This window comes from Euleptes europaea, chromosome 18, assembly GCF_029931775.1.
Source record: "Euleptes europaea isolate rEulEur1 chromosome 18, rEulEur1.hap1, whole genome shotgun sequence".
NCBI classification, from domain to species: domain Eukaryota; kingdom Metazoa; phylum Chordata; class Lepidosauria; order Squamata; family Sphaerodactylidae; genus Euleptes; species Euleptes europaea.
In genome coordinates this window covers 26,008,853-26,032,701 of record NC_079329.1, presented here as the reverse complement: position 1 = coordinate 26,032,701, position 23,849 = coordinate 26,008,853, and the positions used below count along the sequence as shown (strand labels likewise).

At 48.8% G+C, this 23,849-nt stretch overlaps 1 protein-coding gene across 1 annotated transcript in view; it reads right to left on the bottom strand.

Moving 5' to 3' along the window:
• Positions 1-18,233: 18,233 nt before the first annotated feature.
• Positions 18,234-23,849, bottom strand: part of SKAP1 (src kinase associated phosphoprotein 1) — a 124,649-nt gene continuing 119,033 nt past the window's right edge. Inside the window, exons 9-10 of the mRNA XM_056864627.1 lie at positions 21,602-21,710; positions 18,234-18,264 (exon numbers count right to left, since the gene is read on the bottom strand). Of these exons, the coding sequence (XP_056720605.1) occupies positions 21,609-21,710 (102 nt within the window). The 3' untranslated portion in view covers positions 18,234-18,264; positions 21,602-21,608. The remainder of the gene's footprint in view (positions 18,265-21,601; positions 21,711-23,849) is intronic.

Genomic DNA, 23,849 nt, shown 5'->3' with positions numbered 1-23,849 from the left:
TCTAGCTTAGTACCACACCTGAAATCTTCCAGGCCTTTGCTTATCCTTCTTGGTGCAGAATTACATGTCTCCACAACAAGAAATACAATTTGGGATCAGATCCTACCAGCTTTTCGCCTGGTGAAAGAGGGACTCCTTTTGACCACAAAACAGACTCTGCTGGGGACGTGGGAACCGCTCAACCAAATGCCAGATGCAATGGTGCTGTAATAAGAAGGAAAGCTGGATGAAACAGTAAAAACCAGACTGGATCTGCCCTTTTGGGGTTCTGTTTTAGAGCAGAGTGGCTTAAGGGCCTTGAGGTAGCAAATTATTCTGACTTGAAGGCTGCTCCCAGCTGGCATGAACTTCCATCTTCAAGTGGTTCTCAATATCACCATGATAGTTGCCAGTACAGACATTAATAAACAAATGGAGGCGGTTTAACATGGGTAACAAATGCATGGGCGTAAACCATCAAGCTGCGGAAGATTTATGGTAACCCAGCAAGGGGCTTTGAGGGCAAAAGACGCCGCGGTGGTTTGCCATTGCCTTCCTCTGCAGAGCCTTCCTTGGTGGTCTCCCATCCAAGTACCGACCCTGCTGATCTTCTGAGAGCTGATGAGATAGGGCTATACCACGCCGCCTTCCCTCCTGTGTAACAATTTTACCCCATGCCAATTCAGATATCCATTTCACCCACTTCTGGCTGCCTCGTATTGTTACCGTGACCTTGGAATTTAAACGATTGGTTCCCTACAGGAACACCCACAGAACTGCGAGAGCCACTTTCTGTTAGGTGACCCCCTGGCTAGGGGGTCTCTTTGCCACTGGTGGGAGATTTTGGGGGCGGAGCCTGAGGAGGGCACTATTGCAATTTGAAGAAAGCACATCTTGGGGGCATCTTGAAATAGTGGCCATCCGAAGGGAGACAGGTCACTAAATGACTGCCTGGGGTGGGTGGGGAAGCACTAATGAGCGTCGAGATGTTCCAAACCAAACATCTTTCTATTTCTGAGTAGGCATGCCCTGCAGATCCGAAGGGATAGGGTTGCCAATCTCCAGGTAGTTAAGATATAAGAGCAGCGCGAGGGGCTCTCTTAACAGAAAACGAACAAGTCTATTAAAATGCATATATCATCAAAAAAATTTATCTAGTTCCCACATAGGGGTGTAAAACTTAAGTGAATTTTCTCAATATAATTATTAGACATATCACAACGTGAACAGATCAATAGTTGATGACCTCTCAACTTAGTACGTGAAACATAAAGATTGGTTTTCTTTGGTTCCGTTTTGAAGAACAATCTTAACAAGATTATATTGCGTGCGACTGCGACAATACAGTGCACATACAGTCCAGGAAATTTTCTTCAAAAAGGCTGTCCAATGTGAACCCCAGGTAGTGGCGGGAGATCTCCTGCTATTACAGCTGATCTCCAGCTGATAGAGATCAGTTGGCTTGGAGAAAATGGCCTGTTTGGTCATTGTACTCTATGGCATTGAAGTCCCTCCCCAAACCCCACCCTCCACAGGCTCCGCCCCAAAAACCTCCCGCCGGTGGTGAAGAGGGACCTGGCAACCCTACGAAGGGAGCTGCCTTCTGGTGTCATCAGAAACATTCCCATGAAGGGGTGGGGGAACACAGTCATTCTTTTCTCTGAGGGAGAACCATGGGCGTTAGTAAGATTGCCAACCCCCAGGTACCAGCTGAAGATCTCCAGCTAATGTAGCATCTCCAGCCAATAGAGATCAGTTCACCTGGAGAAAATGGCTCCTTTGGCAATGGGACTCTACGGCATTGAAGTCCCTCCCCTCCCAGACCCTGCTCTCAGGCTCCGCCCCAAAAATCTCCAGGTATTTCCCAACCTGCAGCTGGCGACCCTAGGCGTTAGGAAGTACACTCTGTGTGTAACAGCAGGGATCACAGGTGGAAATGCACAGGGGTTCTTCTCTCTCAGTGGGATGGGACGATTTGGAGGGGCCGTCACCACGCTGGCAGTGCCATTCGAGTAGGCTGCCGTCGGCCGTGCCAGGCGCTTAAGTTAGTGGAGTATCGAGGGCCAGGAGAAACGCTGCAGTAGGTGAGGTAGAGTAGGGCTCATCGCCGACGGGGATTATTTCCAAGAACTGGAGGGTGGCAACACCGAAGCCCCCCTCCTCTCCTTGAATGCACCCCTACCTTGCAAGCCGCTTTGGGGCTGTCCGCATGCCGAAAAGGGATTCAGCCAAGCGGGCAAGTGTGGAGGGTGGGGAAAGAGGCCTCCGAAACCCTACAGAGGCAAATTCTCGAAAATGTCAAAAGAAGTTCACTTTAAAAAAAAAAGACCCCCCCCAAAAAACAACAAACCTCTTTGCACTAGCCAGCTGCTCACTAATGACAGCTCCTCCGCTGATTGGCCGGGCTGCCTCATGAATATTGATGCGCGTGCAGGATCCAAATGGCGCAGCTGTGCAACCACCTGCCCTTGCCAGCTCAGCGTTCGAAAGCTTCCAGACAGTTGCTTGGAGCTGTTGGGGCTTTGATTTCCCACCCCTTCTGAAAACTCGGCACAGGTTCGTGCCCCCCACCCCCCCACCGGCCCTGTTCAAGCCTTGTGCTTTATTTCCCAGTATCGCAAAATCAATTGTCAAGAGAGGCCGGGCAGCCAGAAGGAAATACGTCTCTACGCAATGCCAAAGCGATGCTGTAAAATGTATAGACGCCTTCTAGTTTAGATGAGATCGTGCCAGAAAGCAAAATGAACAGTACTGTTTAAGCTAGCATGGTGTACTGGTTAAGAGCGCTGGTTTGGAGCGGTGGACTCTAATCTGGAGAACCGGGTTTGATTCCCCACTCCTCCACATGAGCGGCGGAGGCTAATCTGGTTAACCGGGTTGGTTTCCCCACTCCTCCACATGAAGCCAGCTGGGTGACCTTGGGCTAGCCACAGTTCTCTTAGAGCTCTCTCAGCCTCACGCACCTCAAAGGGTGTCTGTTGTGGGGAAGGGAAGGGAAGGTGATTGTAAGCGGGCTTGATTCTCCCTTAAGTGGTAGAGAAAATCGGCATGTAAAAACCAACTCTTCTTCCTCTAATTGTGCAAGTAGAGGCTATTCTTTCTTTTTTTTTTTAAAGATCCCCTCATGTACAAACCTCCCTGCAAGTGGAAAGATAGGACGCTAGGGATTGGCAAAACCTATTTTCCCCTTCGATGCAATCTTTCTGTATGTGGGAATTTAAAAATATTTGACCTGTAGCCAATCAGACAGGTTTTCCAATGGAATGGCATTTCCAATTGTGGAAGTGGTAAGGTGCATTTCCTCCGATTGCTTCTCCCACCACAAACCTCCCCGCTTTGGCCTCTGTGCTGTTCCTGAGGGCCCTGTTGACCCCCGGGACAAAATTTCAGAGGGGATTCAGTGGCTTGCAGCAGAAGGGGAAAGTAGGAAAGTCCTGCTCCTGGAGGTCTGCAGATGGTGGCGAAAGTTCCACTGAGCAAAAATTTATATTAAAAAAACATAATTCAATCCCCCCCCATCAACTCAGTTTGTAAACTTAGACAGATCATGAGAGGGAGGGCAGGAAAGGATGAGGAAGAAGAAGAAGAGTTGGTTTTTATATGCCAACTTTCTCTACCACTTAAGGAAGAATCAAACTTATTTACAATCACCTTCCCTTCCCCTCCTCACAACAGACACCCTGTGAGGTAGGTGGGGCTGAGAGAGCTGTGACTAGCCCAAGGTCACCCAGCTGGCTTCATGCGGAGGAGTGGGGAAACAAACCCCGTTCTCCCGATCAGACTCCACTGCTCCAAACCACCGCTCTTGACCACTACACAACGCTCGGCTCTCATGGCCCTTTCTTACATTACAGGGTAATGCTGATCACCATTTTGGGGTCAGGAAGCAATTTCCCTCCAGGCCAGATTGGCCCAGGCATCCTGGTGGTCTCTTCTTTTCCTCTGGGCATAGAGCAGGGGTCACTTGGGGAGTGGGGGTGGGACGTAGTTGTGAATTTCCTGCATTGTGTAGAGGGTTGGACTAGATGACCCTTGAGGTACCTTCCAGCTCTCTGTTTTTAACTTGTAGAAAGGTTCTCTATGGGTGAAAACACATGGTCACTTTAGCCTCCTTTATTGCCTGTTTCAGCCAGGATTTAGCCAGGATCGAACGCACGTTCTGCTAAAACGCATGCGTTTGATCCTGGCTGAATCCTGGCTGAAACAGGAAATAAAGGAGGTTAAAGTGACCATGCGTTTTCACCCTATGACTCTGCTCTCAAGATCTTTCTGCATCACAGAACTAACATGGGAAAGGGGCCCTAGCTGGCTGTGGAACTGGTTTAAACAAATTCAGCTAGGACAGCTCTGCAAATGGCTGTTGCTATCGCAGAGTGGAGTCTCTGCATTCAGAGCCAGTACAGCCCATGAATAGCTGCAGAGGTCAACGGGAATGGCTGTTCCAACCACCCCATGCTCGAGAGCTTTCAGAGGCAGTTGCCTGGTCATTGCTTTAGACCCCCCCACATATTGTGATCTGACCCAGAAAGGCAATCCTTATGTTCATATCACCTGTTGCTTTCTCGTGCTGGGGGATTTTTTCCTTTGCTGTTGTGGTCTGGCTGGGAAGTCCCACTTGATGTGCCTTTCCCCCCTCACTGTAGTCAGTGAAGGATCTGGCTGACTGACAGACAGACAGACAGACACCAGTCCCATCCATTGTCATTTCACCACTAGCTCTTTTCTCATGGCTATACCTGGAGGGCCTGATCTCGTCAGATCTCAGAAGCTAAGCGAGGCGAGCCCTAGTTAGTACTTGCATGGGAGACCACCAAGGAATAACACATGAACACACGAAGCTGCCTTATACTGAATCTGACCCTTGGTCCATCAAAGTCAGTATTGTCTACTCAGCCCGGCAGCAGCTCTCCAGGGTCTCAGGTGGTAGGGTTGCCAACTGCCAGGTAGTAGCAGGAGATCTCCTGCTAATTCAACTGATCTCCAGCCGATAGAGATCAGATCACCTGGAGAAAAATGGCCGCTGTGGCAATTGGACTCTATGGCATTGAAGTCCCCTCCCCAAACCCTGCCCTCCTCAGGCTCTGCCCCCAAATCTTCCGCCAGTGGTGAAGAGGGACCTGGCAACCCTACTGAGGCGGAGGTCTTTCCCATCACCCACCTGCCTAGTCCCTTTAGCTGGAGATGCCGGGGTTTGAACCCGGGACTTTTTGCATGCCAAGCAGACGCTCTACCACTGAGCCACAGCCCCTCCCCTGCGTTGTTATGCAGGGTTGTTATGCAGAGGAAGGCTTCGCACATTGTACTTTGGTCTTTCAAAATCACACTGTCGGAATGAGCGGAATTGCAGGAGTTAAGGGGAAGTGGTTCTCTGCAGGATTTCCACAGTCAGCAGCTGTAGGCTTTATTATTATTATGAGTATTGGAGATTTGTGCTGGGTTAGCCTCCCTGCTGCCCAGGTATCTTTTCAGAAGACGAAGGCTTCACTGGGCCTGGCACTTCCCTTCGTAATGATGAGTTGGTAGCTTAAAGCCTCAGATGCGGCAGGCCTTTGATAATCAATTGTTTCTATTGAGCTTCTCAGCGTTCAAAGTGCTCAAAATCTGCAACCGTGGATCTAAAAACTTTCTAGCTGAATCTCTGGTGGATGGCTACTCTTCTTCCCCACTCCTACACATGAAGCCAGCTGGGTGACCTTGGGCTAGTCACAGCTCTTTTAGAGCTCTCTCAGTTTCACCTACCTCACAGGGTGTCTGTTGTGGGGAGGGGAAGGTGATTGTAAGCCAGTTTGATTCTTTCTTAAGTAGTAGAGAAAGTCGGCATATAAAAACCAACTCTTCTTCTCTTCTTCTCCAGACGGTGCAAAATATGATTACGTATATTTATATCCTGCAGGTGGTGCAGGGGGTTGGACTAAATGGCCTGTATGGTCCCTTCCAACTTTATGATTCTGTGATCCGTACATGTTCTAAGGGGGTTACTGCACTTTTTATTCCCAGAGATGTATTAAGAGTTTGAAAATGTTATAAAAAACATCGCTTTAAAAGGGTTTTTGGATACCACGGCTAATAAATGGTTGGAAGACGTCTTCACAGCTAAAGGGGCCAAACAAAGTGCGAACAGTATGTTTTATAACGTTTTCAAACTCTTAATACATCGGTGGGAATACATAGAAAGTGCGAACAGTATTTTTTATAACATTTTCAAACTCTTAATACATTGCTGGGAATACAAGTGCGGTAACCCCGTAAGTCTTCCTCGTCACAATACGCCACATCCTATTCTGCCATGCTTAACGGTGCTCCAAATCTCTTGCCTCATTGTATGCCTGCCTCTTGCCTTTTGGCCCTTTCAACTCTAAGATTTGCTCGGCTGGGAGACCGGAGGGGGGGCTTTAACTCCCTTGGAGATGCAAGCTGTTAGCTGGGCCCAGGCACAGAGTAGCAAACATCTCTCTCCGCTGGTTCCTTCTTTTTTTTCCCTTTCCTGCTGCCGGCTGGATTTCTGGCAGAGCTTCATTAAGACTCCCCAAGTCTCTCTGCCTTCTGCTCCATTTCGAGTTTCTCTTGGCAGGCATCCCCCCCCCTTTTTAAAGAGGGAAAGTAATTCTTGCTGTTCTTGCCAGCAGCCTGGAATTTCAGGGTGGTGATTGGGGGAAAGAATGGGGAGGGGGGGATAGCTGTGTCTACTGCAGGCTCATTAAGTTCAGGGTTGTGGGGTGGCAGCTGTGGATCGAGATGTGGGCAGCCATCTGAGACGCAGGGGAGAGAAAGGGAGAGAGAGAGATGCTTCCTTCCATCAAGGCCCGGGCACGAATCCTGCACCTCTATTCTCCACGCACCGCCTCCTGCCAAAATTAAGGACAAGGAGAGAGAGAGAGCGGCAGACTCTGGGTGAACCAGGGCTCAACACCACAACTTGCTTTCAACACCAGGTTTAGTCTGACATTCAAGGGCTTATGATTTAGAGAGGGGGAAAGAGAAATAATTAAAGGAGGCCTTGCTTTCACTTTCACATGCACGCACACACGCACATGGTCCCTGCCAAGGCTTTTCTGAGCCAAGTTTCTAAAATGAAGTGGTGCGAGGGACTGAAGCTTGCCTAGAGACAGCTCTTAATTTGGGCCAGAATTCAGTCTTGGAACCTAAAGATGGAGTTTTGCCCTGCAGCATACGAACCGATAAAGGGAGAGGGATGCCGCAGAGCATATGCAGAGTGCATTTCCTTTGCCACAAACTACTTGGAGCCTACTCAGGCAGAAACCAGGAAGGAGTTCCAGGTCAGACAATGCCATTTCCTGCCCTGTTTGAATCATAAGAACATAAGAAAAGCCCTGCTGGATCAGACCAAGGCCCATCAAGTCCAGCAGTCTGTTCACACAGTGGCCCAACCAGGAGCCTATAGGAAGCCCCCAGACAAGATGACTGCAGCAGCACCATCCTGCCTGTGTCCCTAATATAATAGACATGCTCCTCTGATCCTGGAGAGAATGGGTATGCATCATGACTGACTTTAAAAAATCGTGGCTGACTTTAAAAAATAACAACCAGAACTGCCTGAAAGTTGCTCTTAGTCTCAGATGTTTGGAGGATGGTAATAGTTGCAGTTATAACAGTGCACTCTGGACATGCACGGAGACACTGAGTGTGTAACATTCTGCAGCCAAAACAAATAACTAACAAAAGGACTTTCAACCTGCTGAGCTCTTCATCAAATACAACTCTGTTGTTCCTACGTCCAACAGGGATATTGTTATATAGAAGAGCATGTATTTGGATCCAGGGCTCACTTTCTAAAAGGAGAAGTTCCCAGTTTCAAACCTTTCTGGATCTGATCTCCTTTGACCTACTCGCAAAAACCCATCACAGAGAGAAGGGGGGAGGTGGGGGCTGGCTGTGTTCGCATCAGCTGTGCCATAATGCCTCGGTGTGTACACACCAATTGCACAATATTGGAGATGCAATGCAGTCCCCCAAGACTTCTGCTAGTTGAAGAAGAAGAAGAAGAGTTGGTTTTTATATGCTGACTTTCTCTACCACTTAAGAAAGAATCATACTGGCTTACAATCACCTTCCCTTCCCCTCCCCACAACAGGGGCTGTGGCTCAGTGGTAGAGCATCTGCTTGGCATGCAGAAAGCCCCAAGTTCAATCCCCAGCATCTCCAGTTAAAGGGACTAGGCAAGTAGATGATGTGAAATACCCCTACCTGAGACCCTGGAGAGCTGCTGCCAGTCTGAGTAGACAATGCTGACTTTGATGGACCACGAGTCTGGTTCAGTATAAGGCAGCTTCATGTGTTCATGGGGCTGAGAGAGCTCTGAGAGAGCTGTGACTAGCCCAAGGCCACCCAGCTGGCTTCATGTGTAGGGGTAGGAAAACCAACCCGGTTCACCAGATTAGCATCCACTGCTCATGTGGAAGAGTGGGGAATCAAATCCGGTTCTCCAGATTAGAGTCCACTGCTCCAAACCACCACTCTTAACCACTATACCACACTGGCTCTCTTAACAAAGAAACATCCCCATTAGGATTGCAAAGGTAAGGTTTGATTCACATTAGCAGCCATCTCTTAGCAACACAGGGATAAGCATGTGCCTACCTTACCAGGTTGTTGTATGGATTGTACGTGAAGCCCTTTAAAACGCATTTGAAGTGCCTGGTATTGTTATTAATATCCAGGAGGTGAGACGAACAGGCGCATACAGAGGTTGCCATTTGGGATGGAACCATCCCAGCTACAGCTAATAATTTAAATGTCGTTGTTACAGCGCAGTCCTCAACCAGCTTCTCAGCACCAAGTTTAGGAATCCACCTTCTTTGTAAACTTCAAAGCTGCTTTGCAGAAACCTTGGGAGGCAGTCCAACGTGTTTCCTGTTTCACAGATAAACTCGCCCACAGTGCAATGTTAAGCAGCGTTGCAACCAACTAAGTTGACTAAGTCAAAGCATAACAACTCAGCACAGGATGGCACTGCGCATCTCTCAGCTTGGTCCCCTAACCCCCCCCCATCTGTGCAATACTGGAATTATGATATTTACTTACTAGGAGCCCTGTGGCACAGAGTGGTAAGCTGCAGTACTGCAGTCCAAGCTCTGCTCACGACCTGACGGACGTCGGTTTCAGGTAGCCGGCTCAAGGTTGACTCAGTCTTCCATCTTTCCGAGGTCGGGAAAATGAGGACCCAGCTTGCTAGGGGTAAAGGGAAGATGACTGGAGAAGGCACTGGCAAACCACCCCGTAAACAAAGTCTGCCTAGGAAACGTCGGGATGTGACGTCACCCCATGGGTCAGGAATGACCCGGTGCTTGCACAGGGGACCTTTACCTTTATGGTTGCCAGCTCTGGCTTGGGAAATACCTGGCGCTTTGGGGGGTGGAGCCTGGGGAAGGTGGGGTTTAGAGAAAGGAGGGACCTCAGTAGGGTATAATGCCAAAGGGTCCACCCTCCAAAGCAGCCATGTTATCCAGGGGAACTGATCTATGTGGTCTGGAGATTAATTGTAATAGTAGGAGATCTCCAGGTGCTACCTGTAGGTTGGCAACCCTACTTAGTTTGAATGTGAAATGCTCTGAACAATTTAAAGCACTAGCTCTCTATGTACTATTGAGTCCTAGAGAGCCAGATTTGACAGATAGGAGAAGAAGAGAGGTTGAGATGGTTCAGTCCTTTCCAAAGTAGGCTTGCCAATTCTGGGTTCAAAAATACCTGGAGATTCGAGGGAGGAGCCTGGGAAGGTGAGGTTTGGGGATGGGAGGAACCTCAGCTGGGTTGTGGCTCGGTGATAGAGCCTCTGCTTGGCATGCAGAAGGTCCCAGGTTCAATCCCCGGCATATCCAGTTAAAGGGACTAGGAGAGCCGCTGCCAGTCTGAGTAGACAATACTGATTTTGATGGACCAAGGGTCTGATTCAGTATAAGGCAGCTTCATGTGTTCATGTGCTCATGTGAATGCCATAGAGGCCACCTTCCGAAGCAGCCATTTTCTCCAGGAGAGGTGAACTAAACATTTTAAATACATAAACTATAAATAAACAAGCTATCTATGTAGCCCAAAGGTCAGTTGTAATTCCAGAAGATCGCCAGTCCCCACCTGGAGATTGGCAACCCTATTCACAAGCCTTGTTTGGTTCCTTCTCAACTGTTGATGAGGCCAAAGAACTCAACTGAGCAGCAAGCCAGCCTCGGGTTCCATTTTTTGGTCATGCTACAGTGTGACCGAGAGCCAGTGTGGTGTGGTGGTTAAGAGCGGCGGACTCTAATCTGGAGAACCGGGGTCGATTCCCCACTCCTCCACATGAAGCCTGCAGGGTGACCTTGGGCCAGTCACGGTTCTCTCAGAACTCTCTCAGCCCAGGCAGAAGCAGGCAATGGCAGCCACCTCTGAACATCTCTTACCTTGAAAACCCTACGGGGTCGCCATAAGTCAACTGTGACTTGACAGCACTTTCTACCACCCCAGAGTGTGACCAAATGTTGATCATGCCTAGTGGAATAGCTGTATCTCCTGGGAGGGTCTCCAGTGCATGGGAAAGGGCCAGAGCTGCCGCCACCCATTTCTGGAGGGCACACGCAGGAGAACATCCCAACGAAAGGCATCGTTCCCTCTCTCCTCTGCGGCAAGAAAGGCAACGGCGGAAGAGGGCGGACGATTTGCAGCCGGCAGAGTTCCTTGCCTCCTGCCAGCAGAGAGGTTCAAATATGTCTTCCCAATTAAAGCACAGCTGTTCCGAAAGGGAGGGAGAGGGAGAGGGGCTGGGGGTGGCGGAGCGGCTGTCTCTTTAAAGAGCCCTTCTAGTGAGTGATGAGGGCCGGGGAGAGCGCGAGAGCCAGGCAGGCCCTGATGAAACACTCATCGCACAGCTAGAAAATGACTGTAATTACGCGCCAGTCCCTGCAGAAGGATGAACTCCAAGTTTGCTAATAACCCCACCAGGTGCCTCTCTTGTTTGCATGCGCTCTCGCTCTCTCGGTGCCTGAGCAGTCTCTGTGGCAGCAAAGTTTGGCTTCCAGCAAACTGCAAGCGAATCTTTCCTGGACAGAAGGAGTGCAACACAGCCGTCCTGCAGATGGACCATCCTTGTCGACAGGATTGTGTCTGTTTATATCCTGGTCTATCCAACATAGTGTTGTCTCCGACAGAAAGCAACCAGGGAAACTCACGAGCCAAGCGGAATGGACATTGGCCCTTCCCTTCAGTTTGCTCCAGCATCTGGTAAACAAAGGCGTACATTGCTTTGGCTTCTTTCCAGCTCTTGTGGTTACAAATTACTTGATTTGCCTAGTTTTAAAAAAATTTACACCTATGCTGGTGATTGTAGCAGTCCAAGACTAGCCCAATCTTGTCGGAGCTTGGACGCTAAGCAAGGTCGGTACTCAGAAGGGAGACCTCCAAGGAAGACTGGGGCTGCTATGAAGAGGAAGGCAATGGCAAACTACCTCTTGCCTTGAAAACCCCAAAAGGTGGAACTTCGTGGCCATGAGTCAGTTGCAACTCAATGGGGAGTGGACATGTTCCTGGAGGAGAGGACTATTCATGGCTACTAGTAAAAATGGATACTAGTCATGATGCATACCTATTCTCTCCAGGATCAGAGGAGCCTGACTATTATATTAGGTGCTGTGGAATACAGGCAGGATAATGCTGCTGCAGTCATCTTCTTTGTGGGCTTCCTAGAGGCACCTGGTTGGCCACTGTGTGAGCAGACTGCTGGACTTGATAAACCTTGGTTTGATCCAGCAGGGTTTTTCTTATGTTCTTATGATGGCACACTTACTTATGCTGGTATTTAGTGCAACGTATTGTAGGGATGTACTGTGCAGGCCAAGTATACATTTCCTGAAGAATCCCAGATTGCCAGCTGAAGGGATGAAGAAGAAGTTGGTTTTTATATGCCGACTTTCTCTATCACTTAAGGGAGACTCAAACCAGCTTACAATCCTCTTCCCTTCCCCTCCTCACAACAGACACCCCGTGAGGTAGGTAGGGCTGAGAGAGCTCTAAGAGAGTTGTGACTAGCCCAAGATCACCCAGCTGTCTTCATGTGTAGTAGTGGGGAAACCAACCCGGTTCACTAGATTAGCCTCCGCCGCTCATGTGGAGGAGTGGGGAATCAAATCCAGTTCTCCAGATTAGAGTCCACCACTCCTAACCACTGCACCACGCTGGCTCTCTATATGAAGCCTAGGTATGCCCAGTTCATGTACAGTCATCAATTGTAGCACGCATGCGATGTCCTCTTTGGGGTACTCTCTACAAAAGGAAATTATATTGTAAGAAGCAGATCTGAGAATCCAGGGATTGAAAGGAATGTGCTATTATGGATGACGCTGTATGTTTTCTATACATCTATTTCAGCACCATGGAGAGTTCCCTTTCTTTCCCTTCAGCCAGTACATTTAAACAATCGCACAGAATAAGATAAAAAATCCATGCTTTTTCTCACCACTTAATATCATGTAGGGTCAAACATCATTGAGGTAACCTGCTTGGAGGGATCTTTCTGTTGTAAAAATCCATTTTAGACAAGTTGCCCCCTTTAACAAAAGCTTTATCTCAAAATTAAGAGGTGCGTTCACACCTTCTTCCGGTTAGATGTTCCTCATGGAATGCACAACAATCGCTCAGTGCTGCATTGTTGCAGTCGCAGCAGAAGTCACAACTTCGGATGGCAAACTACAGAGTCATGATCTGAAATCCATTTGGTTCAAAGAGGGAGGCTGAACCTGGGCCAATTCAGGGCTGAAAAAAGGCCCGGATTAACCCAATCCTAGTCCAACTCTGCTCACAAATTGTAGTTGAACGTACGTACAATCTATACACCGTGCATACTTGATTCTTCTTTATACATGCATTGAGTAATTCTCACAGTACATACAAAGCAATTATGGGTCGGCGTGATTTAAACCCCACATTTATCCTGGTACCGGTTCCCTGGTTCGTTTATAAAGTGAACAGGTGCTGCCTCTTTCTTACAAACAGATGTGTGTGTGTTCGCTGTAACATGTGAACAGGGCTTCAGTCTAGGAGCCATCCTTGCTCATTTGGGCATGGAAACCCCCCACACAGAGAGGTAAACAGAGTTCCCTGACAAAAAAAACACCCCCATTTACAAAGGCACACATACCAGCTGCACACCAAGGCATCTGGCGAACCGAGGATCTGTGTTCACCCTTTGCATATATTTATCTTGCCCTTCTTAGCCTGTGCTAGCATCATGGCAAGGTAGAGTGGGAAGGTGTGGACAGGTGATCCAACGCCCTGTCATGGTCTGTTCGTGGTGCCTGTGCAAACTCTCTGAGGGAGGGGAAACAAGGCTTGGTTAAGCCCTGTGGTGATCTCATTGCAGTGCATTGTGGGTGCTGCACTTGTTTAGGGGAAGGATCCCGCCCCTTTGCTTAAATGCAGCAGTATCCAGCATGGTGTAGTGGTTAAGAGCGGTGGAGTCTGATCTGGAGAACCGGGTTTGATTCCCCACTCCTCCATATGAAGCCAGCTGTGTGACGTTGGGCTCATCACATTCTCTCAGCCCCACCTACCTCACAGGGTGTCTGTTGAGGGGGGGGGAAGGGAAGGTGATTGTAAGCCAGTTTGATTCTTCCTTATGTGGCAGAGAAAGTTGGCATATAAAAACCAACTCCTCCTCCTCCTCCTCCTCTTCTTCTTCTTCTTCTGCTGCTTCTTCTTCTTCCCCTCCTCCCCCCCATCATTGGGAATGGTCAGGGGAAAATGTAGAATAATTTATTAAAAAACAGCATGCAAATTCGAATTAGCAGAATGTTGCTTGGGATGCCATCCTCAAATGCATTTCAGGTGGTCAGTTTAAAAATCAGAGAGCCAGCATGGCGTAGTGGTTAAGAGTGACAGACTCTAATCTGGAGAATTGGGTTTGATTCCCCATTCCTCTGCATGAAGCCTGCTGGGTGACCTTGGGCCCGTCCCAGTTCTCTCAGAACTCTCTCAGCCCACGCGGAGGCAGGCGATGGCAAACCACCTCTGAACATGTCTTGCCTTGAAAACCCTACAGGGTCACCATAAGTCAGCTGTGACTTGACAGCACACACACATTTAAAAATCAAACATAAGGCTGAAAATCCTTACCCAGCTAAGTCACTGCCTTGTGTGTTAGGTTTACCAGCACAGAAAGCTGAAATCTTTACCTTGTGACAACCCTCTTCCATTTGTCCTTTATCTCTGTGGAATAAGGGAAGAGTTCCAAGTTTCTTCCCCAATTTGGGAATGTGGATGTTCCAGGTGAGCAATTCGCTACTGCCACCTTGTGGCTTTAGCAACCTCTACTCCTGAAGTACAGAGGAAAGACATGGCTTCCCCATTAGCTGGCATCCCTGCATGGCAGATGGCCGGCGGTCTCATAGCTCTGCTTTGTCACACGCTGGAGGTGCAATTTAGTAAAACCAACACAGCTAGATACGGAGTCTCGGAAGGCGAGGGCGACATCGCCTTTATCATCCCAGAGATCCAGGTGTCGGCAGGGCAACCTTCCACCCATGACATGTGTGACATCTCCCACAAGATGTGGTGTTAAGGAAAGGGCTTACTGTGAGCTACGGCTCACCAAAGCATGTGTTTAGCGCCAGTGCTCAGCCCTGGGACACAAAAGCGGAACCGATGTAACAAGAAGGGAACAGTACAAACTCTGTTTTCACTTAAATCATTTGTGCAAACTTAGTTTCCTTTACTACAGAGGATCCACAAGCACTGTCTACACAGTGGATGGCCATCTGTTAGCAATGCTGATTCTATGACCTTGGGCAGTTCATGAGATGGAGGGCATCTTGGCCATCTTCTGGGCATGGAGTAGGGGTCACTGGGGTGTGGGGGGGAGGTAGTTGTGAATTTCCTGCATTGTGCAGGGGGGTTGGACTAGATGACCCTGGTGGTCCCTTCCAACTCAATGATTCTATGATTCTATTCTATGATTCTACATAGGGGAAGGATTCCACAGGCAGAGACTGTGAGTTACAGGGCAGTTTTGCCCCAGCACCTCTCTTTTTGGAAAATATACCCAGGCTAGGAAATGCCTGCAATGGTGCATTTCACTAAACGGTTAAAACTGGGGCGAAACCAACTCTGGCTTTCATCAGCTTCGGCGTTTTGGAGCAAAAAGGCAGGATCTTGTTGGTCCACGAGAATAAAGAATGGAATAAAGGAATAAAAGGCAGGATCTTGAGAAAAATGAGTTATTTGTGCGAACACTTAGCAGCTGTATTTTAAGTCCAATGGATTTCTCATTAGATGGTGCCGAATAACTTTTTGTTTTTTCCCCAGTACTTTTGATATTTTATTAAACATTGTTGTGTAAGAACAACTATTCATTCTGTTTGCTGCAAAGTCTTGCATTTGGACTGGTCACTTTGATAGCAAGCTGAACTGCTCTCTCCACAATTACTTTCCGATTCTTAGAGGAAACATTGTGAGCAATCTCTGTGCAAGAGGACTTGTTGCTCATTGTCAGCACCTCCAACTCTTTGACACTGCAGATGAGAAACTTTCTGAACCCCAAAGACAGCATATGCTTTGCTTTCTTACTGCTACCATACCCAGTGTCGGACATCGAGATTTGGCCCTTGAATCTTCTGTGAACTCTCTTGTTGATACCTCTTGGTTTACGCCAGTTACGCTGGATTTTGACATAGTGATCAGATCAATGACGGATTAACTTCTTGGTCCTCTTCTTGACACACACACGTGAACACGCATGAAGCTACCTTATACTGAATCAGACCCTCGGACCATCAAAGTCAGTATTGTCTACTCAGACCGGCAGCAATTCTCCAGGGTCTCAGGCAAGAGGTCTTTCACATCACCTACCTGCCTAGTCCCTTTAACTGGACATGCTGGGGATTGAACTGGGGACCTTCTGCATGCCAAGCAGAGGCTCTACCACTGAGCCACGGCCCTTCCCCTAGCCACGCCCCTTCCCCTAAAAGTTTGGGAACTGCTAGTCTACACAGACTGGCAGCAGCTCTCCAGGGTCCTTCACATCACCTACTTGCCTGGTCCCTTTAACTGGAGATGCTGGGGATTGAACCTGGGACCTTCTGCATGCAAAGCAGAGGCTCTACCACTGAGCCACAGCCACAGCCTGAGGGCCGGCAAGGTGTCAGTCCACTAATGGTGCTACTCGCACATCTCAGGAGTGCCGAGAGAAAGGAGGTGCTGAATACGTGATGTTCGACCCAGATAGCTGCAGCCCACCCTCCATGAATGGTGATGTATTGGGTGTGTTGTCAGTGAACTTGCAAGTCATAGAACATGGCACATCTGCATAGTTCAAGTCAGCAGGTCACAAGTTGTGCAGGCCTGCTTCACAGGGGACTGGCTCTATCGGTCACATTCTGATCCCAACCTTCTTCCAACGAGCCCAGGAGAACATGTGCAGTTCTCCCTGCCTCTATGTTATTGTCACAACAACCCTGCGAGGTAGGTTTGGCTAAGACAGCCTGGCCCAAGGTCACCCAACAAGTGTCACAGCACACAAGGATTTGAACCTTGGTCTCCTCAGGCCTAAGCCACTATGCCAGTGGATGTTTGTACTGCTAGAGAACCAGCGTAGTGTAGTGGTTAAGAGCGGTGGTTTGGAGTGGTGGACTCTAATCTGGAGAACTGGGTTTGATTCCCCACTTTTCCACATGAGCAGCAGAGGCTAATCTGGTGATCCGGGTTGGTTTCCCCACTCCTACAATGAAGCCAGCTGGGTAACCTTGGGCTAGTCACAGCTCTCTTAGAGCTCTCTCAGCTCCACCTACCTCCCAAGGTGTCTGTTGTGAGGAGGGGAAGGGAATGTAAGCCGGTTTGATTCTTCCTTATGTGGCAGAGAAAGTTGGCATATAAAAACCAACTCTTCTTCTTTCTTTTCTTCCTCTTCTTCTTCTTTTCAAATTCCTCTTAAAATGTACTCCTGTCTCCTCTGTTCATTGATGAGGCAGCAATCGATAACCAAATCTAACAAACATTCATTTATTTGGTCCTGAAATCTGGGCATTGCTGGCATCTAAATTTTGTTTGAAAGTTAGGGGACGATGGAGGGCTTTTCTTTCTGACCTCTGTTCATCTGAAGTAACAGCCCAACCAAGACATTTTACTGCCTTCTAATAATCTTACATACTTATATGATACTGATGGTGAGGGGTCTGGAGACCAAGTCCTATGAGGAAAGGTTGAAGGAGCTGGGTATGTTTAGCCTGAAGAGGAGAAGACTGGGAAGGGATATGATAACCATCTTCAAGTACTTGAAGGGCTGTCACATAGAGGAGCGTGCCGAGTTGTTTTCTGTTGCCCCAGAAGGTCGGACCAGAACCAATGGGTTGAAATTAAATCAAAAGAGTTTCCGTCTAGACATTAGGAAGAATTTTCTAACAGAGTGGTTCCTCAGTGGAACAGGCTTCCTTGGGAGGTGGTGGGCTCTCCTTCCCTGGAGGTTTTTAAGCAGAGGCTAGATGGCCATCTGTCAGCAATGCTGATTCTATGACCTTAGGCAGTTCATGAGAGGGAAGGCATCTTGGCCATCTTCTGGGCATGCAGTAGGGGTTACTGGGGGTGTGGGGGGGAGGTAGTTGTGAATTTCCTGCATTGTGCAGAGGGTTGGACTGGATGACCCTGGTAGTCCCTTCCAACTCTATGATTCTATTAAGTATGATATTCATACTTAATAGAATCATAGAGTTGAAAGGGACCACCAGGGTCATCTATTAAGTATGATACTCATATTTAATGGTACTGATTATCATACCAGAGTCTCTGATGAGAATGGACTCTCTTCAGCTTGGATTGTCTGGATAGCTTTTATTCTAATCATTGTACCTTGGCTAAAAACCATATGATTTGGATGGTCTGATTTAAAAAAAAACTTTAGCATGATAAACAATTTGCAACCAGAGAACAACGGAAGTGTTTATTTTGGATTGTCATCAAACTCATCAATTCCATTTGAGTGTTCTGGGAACAAAAAATACTTCCTAATACTACGTGCTTGGCTATTCCAATCACATTAGGCCTTAGCAAGTTTCCAGAATGAAGGCAAGTGCTGGGTGGAGTTGGACAGAGAAAGGAACATGGCAAAGTTTAGGATGCAAATCTCTGTGTGAAAAGGACTAAAGGAATGAGAGAGAGGGTACTGCTTTTGTAAGAGTCCTGGTGTGGGCTAAGGGCCATACGCACGTCTCCTAGTGCGCATGTGTGTCTCAGGAGTAGCAAAGAGGTTTCTGAGAAGCACATCTCTTGGGTCAGCAAAGAAGGGTGATGGGAAGAGATGGGACCCCCGGAGATCTAGGAGTGAACAAAAAACAACAACGAGTGAATTCTATTTTACTCGGGAGGAGACATAATGAACAGATAATGATTGTTAGACATTGCCAATTACTCTTCTTGATGCTGGGAGGTCTACACAGGCACGAATTCCAAACAGCCCAACAAGTAGATGTGGAAGCAGATGTGATATCCAAAGAGTCCAGGTGCCTCTGCCTCAATGCCAGGCTCCACTGTACCGAGGCCCGCTGCAAACGTGCGCTGGCGTATGACGATTCTGTTTCACAAAGACCTTTAGGTACCCCTCTAGGGTTGCCCACCTCCAGGTACTAGCTGGAGACCTCCTGCTATTACAACTGATCTCCAGCCGATAGAGATCAGTTCACCTGGAGAAAATGGCAGCTTTGGCCACTGGACTCTATGGCATTGAAGTCCCTCCCCGCTCCAAACCCCGCCCTCCCCAGGCTTTGCCCCCCAAATCTCCCGCCGGTGGTGAAGAGGGACCTGGCAGCCCTATATCCCTCCCTGTTGCTTTCCTTGCAGGAAGGAGGACTGAAGGCTCTGAGTGGCGTGCTTTTTGCAGGGTACAAAGGGGCCCCGCTCCACCATCTGTTGCCCAGATCCCACAAAAACCTGGAGCCAGCCCTGTCATGAAAGTAGGGTTGCCATGTCCCTCTTCTCCACCGGTAGGAGGTTTTTGGGGCCTGAGGAGGGTGGGGCTTGGGGGAGGGGAGGGACATCGATGCCTTAGAGTCCAATTGCCAAAGTGGCCATTTTCTCCAGGTGAACAGATCTCTGTCGGCTGGAGATCAGTTGTAATAGCAGGAGATCTCCAGCTAGTACCTGGAGGTTGGTAACCCTACATGAATGCAATAGTGGTGGTTGGCCTTTTTGCACGAGGGAGCCACAAGTTAAGTACTACGTATGGGGTAACATGCACAGGCCGCTTTTACCATGTCTCTGTGCCTAGTCTTATAAAGTAGGGAGCCGGTGGCAGCACAGAATAGGAAAGTGGGCAGGAGTACAGGCCCGTACTCTGTGGTGCCTGCAGGTCCACGGGCCCAGATATGCCACATGCCTCTGCTCTTTGTATCTTTCGATGCCTCTGTGTCGAAAGTTGGCTGCCCTTTCAATTAAATGCCCCTTTTAAACCACGGTGGCTGATTCTCATCCATAACTCCTACCTCTTTAGCCACTGTCTTACCAGTTATTCTTCCTCCGCCCCTCCCTTCCACCTTATAAATATGCTCCCTCCCTTTTGGAAGGCTTGACTTTACTTGAATTTCATTCTGTTCGGATCTCAAAATTCACCTCTGTGTTTCTCCACTCTTTCTCCCAGTGTGGAGGACTTTTTACTCGCTCCAGCAGAGAGGAGAGGCCAGAAGATGGAGCCAGAGACAATATTCCTCCCAGTTTAACCCAGGCAGATGGGGGAAATTTCAGCCACAGAGACACTGTTGTGCCTTTGCGGCAAACCCTGTTGCAGCTGCCTGCCTGGCTCCTGCATCATTCCTAGGGCTTTCTGCTCACTGTTTAACTTGAGTCCCTGTTCTCCAAGACCACTCGTTTTCATTGGCTGGGCTCAGACGCTAGTACATGCGCTGCCAAATAAAGATCAGAATGCCTCTAAGCATGCATAAGATAATTTTCCTTCCCTGTTGCTTAGAAGCATTCCTGGCATATCTGGGCAAAGGGACCGAGTTTCCAAGTCAAAGGGCAGGGCTGCTGGGCACATGCCATCCTTGGTACCCAAAACCTTTGTAGTCACACTTTTAAGACAGCTGCAGCAAAGGCAAATGAACGTTCACATGGCCCCCTCTCCACGTATTCAACAGCAGCCAGCTGACAATTCTTAATGACATTGAAGAGATAGTACAGGTATACATTTTCTATTAGGCCTGCTGCTATTGGTGTCAGGAGAAGCAAGCTTTCAGAGTTACACAGCACTCTTCGTCAAGCAAGCAGTTTTGCCCACATTTTCAAATTTGAGATAAAACAGGTCCCTCAAAACGCGGGCAAAATGCGGGGAGACACGGGGAGAGTGAGGTGACCTCTGATGGTCGGAAACGGCAGGCATAGTCCAAAGACCCGAAGTCGTCGAGGGGCGACTGCGAGGGAAACAGCCATGCATAAAAGACCGCAGTCTTACCAGGAGGCAGCAAAGTGAAAGCAGACAGATCTGAGCCATGGGGACACAACTGATTGGCAAGTGTGGCACAGGCCTCAGCAGAACAAACACAAGCTCTACAACAGCATGGTATAGGACTCATGTGTGTGTGTAAAGGGCCATCAAGTCACAGCTGACACAGCAACCCCAGCAAGGGGCTTTCAAGACAGAGGTGTGTTGCCATTGCCTTCCTCTGCAGAGCGTTCCGAAAGCCAGCATGGTGTAGTGGCTAAGGTGTCAGACTAGGATCTGGGCAACCCAGGTTCGAATCCCCACTCTGCCATGGATTCTTGCTGGGTGACCTTGGGCCAGTCACGCACTCTCAGCCTCGACCCTGGCAAGTATTTGGATGGGAGACCTGCAAGGAATACCAGGGTTGTGACGCAGAGGCAGGCAATGGCAAACCACTTCCGAACGTCTCTTGCCTTGAAAACCCTAGGGCAGGGGTGTCAAACTGGCGGCCCGCGGGCTGGATCCAGCCCCCGGAGGGCTCCTCACCGGCCTGCGAACCAAGCCCAGGCCCCCCCAATTTCCTGGGCGATCCTGGCTGCTGGGCCAGGAGCACCTTCTTTGCCACCCCCCCCCATAGAAACCAATGGGTAGACCTGGCGTCCGTGGGGGGGGGGTTCAGACGGGAGGCCAGGTCTACTGCCATGCAAACCAATGGGTAGACCTGGTCTCCACGGGGGGCGGGGGAACCGTCTCTGCCTGGAGGCCAGGTCTACCCATTGGTTTGCATGACAGTAGACCTGGCTTCCTGACTGAGACTCCCATGGAGACCAGGTCTACCTATTGGCTTCTAGGTGGCCCATAGAATCAAACCGGCTTACAATCACCTTCCCTTCCCCTTCCCACAACAGGCACCTTCTGAGGTAGGTGGGGCTGAGAGAGCTCTAAGAAAACTGTTATTAGCCCAAGGTCACCCAGCAGGCTTCACATGGAGGAGCGGGGAAAACCAACCTGGTTCACCAGATTAGCCTCCGCCACTCATGTGGAGGAATGGGGCATCAAACCCAGTTCTTTAGATTAGAGTGGGGCTTCAAACCACTGCTCTTAACCACTACACCACACTGGCTTACTCATGAGAATTTCCTCATAGGAGACAATCACACCCTCAGTCACCCCTCCCCACAAGCACTGCCATCTTATCCCTCCCCCCAACAACACCTTGAATCGAGACTTCAGTTCTACCTGCTGCTCATGCGTCTTCCACATCGTAGGCCGGCATGAGGTATTCCTTTGGGACAATCCCCACCACGCTGTTCAGCTCTCCGACCCACCAGCCGTACATGCTGTAGTCCTGGAAATAAGGCAAGGGATGGCGTTGACTGGAACGGCCAGGTGGGAAGGAGAGGGAAGGGCCGATGAAGGCCTTGAGGTGAAAAGAGGAAACGGGGCTTGGAATCCCGGCTCTGCCATAGACCTTTTCCATGCCATTCTGGGCACGTTTCCATTCCCTTGTCAAGCTTTCCTCCTGCTGGCTCCCTTAAGAGAACTTCAGAGTTTTTATTCTGTTGCTAAATCTTCCTTAAAGCACCAAAAAAAAAAAAAAAAAAAAAAAAAAAACCCGCGAGCCTCAGCCCCAACATGTGCAATACAGGGATAATCACGGTGACTTAACCTTACTGGGTGTTCATACAGATTACTGCCATAACGTCCTTGAAGTGTTATGCAAATGCGAAGCGTTGCTATGAGGCCTTTTGCAAGTGTAATTTAAGGACGACGACAGCTCCCTTAGACAAGCCAGCCCTGCTTATTTTCTTCCCACCGGCATGTAAACAAGCCCCTTGAGCAAATCCACCATTTGCAGCCGCCTCCCGCTGCACCATTACTGGGAATGGGACCCACACCGGAGACCCTGACACAGCAACGGAGCCGAATGGCCCCATGTGTGCGAGCTCTGAGCTCAAGCAACCCAGGTGTACCAAGCAGGATGCAAATGCCCCCCTCATTCTGGGAGCCTCGTTGGATGAGTCACAGTGGACTTGGCATTGCGCTCAACGGGTGTGTGGGAGGCACACTGGATCATGCCCAACGACTGCAATGCACCTGCATTAAAAGTATGAAGCATCCATTTGTTTCACATATTTGCAACCTGCCTTTCTACCAAAAGCATCCAACGTGGATCTCAAACATAGTTTAATGTGATAACCCAAGAAGAAAAAGAAGAAGAATCGGGGTTTTTACACCCCACTTTTCTCTACCTTTAAGGAGGCTGCGACGGCACTTTACACACACACAAGGAGTCTCAAAGTGGCTTACAATCACTTTCCCTTCTCCTCTCTGCCCCCCCCCCCAAACAGGCACCTTCTAAGGAAGGTGGGACTGGGAGAGTTCGGAGAGAACTGTGACTGGCCCAAGGTCACCCAGCTGGCTTCATATGGAGGAGTGGGGAATCGAACCCAGTTCTCTAGATTAGAGTCCGCTGCTCTTAACCACTATATCATGCTGGCTCTCTGGAGTCAAATGTCAAAGAAAGCAAGGTCATTTTTATTATTTTGTTTACTTCATCAATACCCCACCTTCCTCCACAACAGGGGCCCAAAGGGGCTCACATCATTCTTCTCTCCTCCTTTTTACCCTCAAAATAACCCTGTGAGGTAGGTTAGGCTGAGAGAGCGCGACTGGTCCAAGGCTACCCAGTGAATTTCCATGGCAGAGTGGGGATTCGAACTAGGCTCTTCCAGATTCTAGTCTGACACTCTACCCACTGAAGTAAGCAGCAGCAAAGTAGTAACATAAAATACTCGGTTTAAAACCCTGACCATGTTTTAACTGATTTATTTATTTAGCTATTTATACCCTGCTTTTCTCCCCAATGGGGACCAATGATGGCAGGATGGCTAGTGGGAGAGCATCTCCTTTGCATGCAGAAGGTTCGGGTTCAATTCCCGGCATTATTAGTTAAAAGAATTAGATAATGTGAAAGACCCTGAGACCCTGAACAAGATGCCCGAGACCCTGAACAACCACTGCCGAAGTAGACTGACTCAGTATAAGGCATCTTCTTGAGTTCATATGTGTCAAAGATTTCTGACTTGGGATTCTAATAATAATGCTTCAGGTGGCGGTTTTACCTTGCTTATGTTCATGTTTTTTTTCTCCTCCTCCCTAATATCCCTTTTTCAATTTCCGTACCCCACATTTAAAAAACCCAATAAAAATCTTCTGCAGAAAAAAAAGATCTCTGACTTGACCACAAAATTAATTAATGCACCCACCACGAGAAATGACGCTTTTACCATACTAATGGGAAAGGGCCATATACCCGGAGATTCAACAAGGTCAACTGTAAAGAAATGTGTTAGGTCACACCAAGGACAGAAGGGTGCCTCGTCCTGTTAACTCAACGCCCCTTGTCACAGGGGCTTAAGGGGAGAAGAAAAAGAAGAGTTAGTTTTTATGCCTCACTTTCCCCTACCTTAAAAAGGTAAAGGTC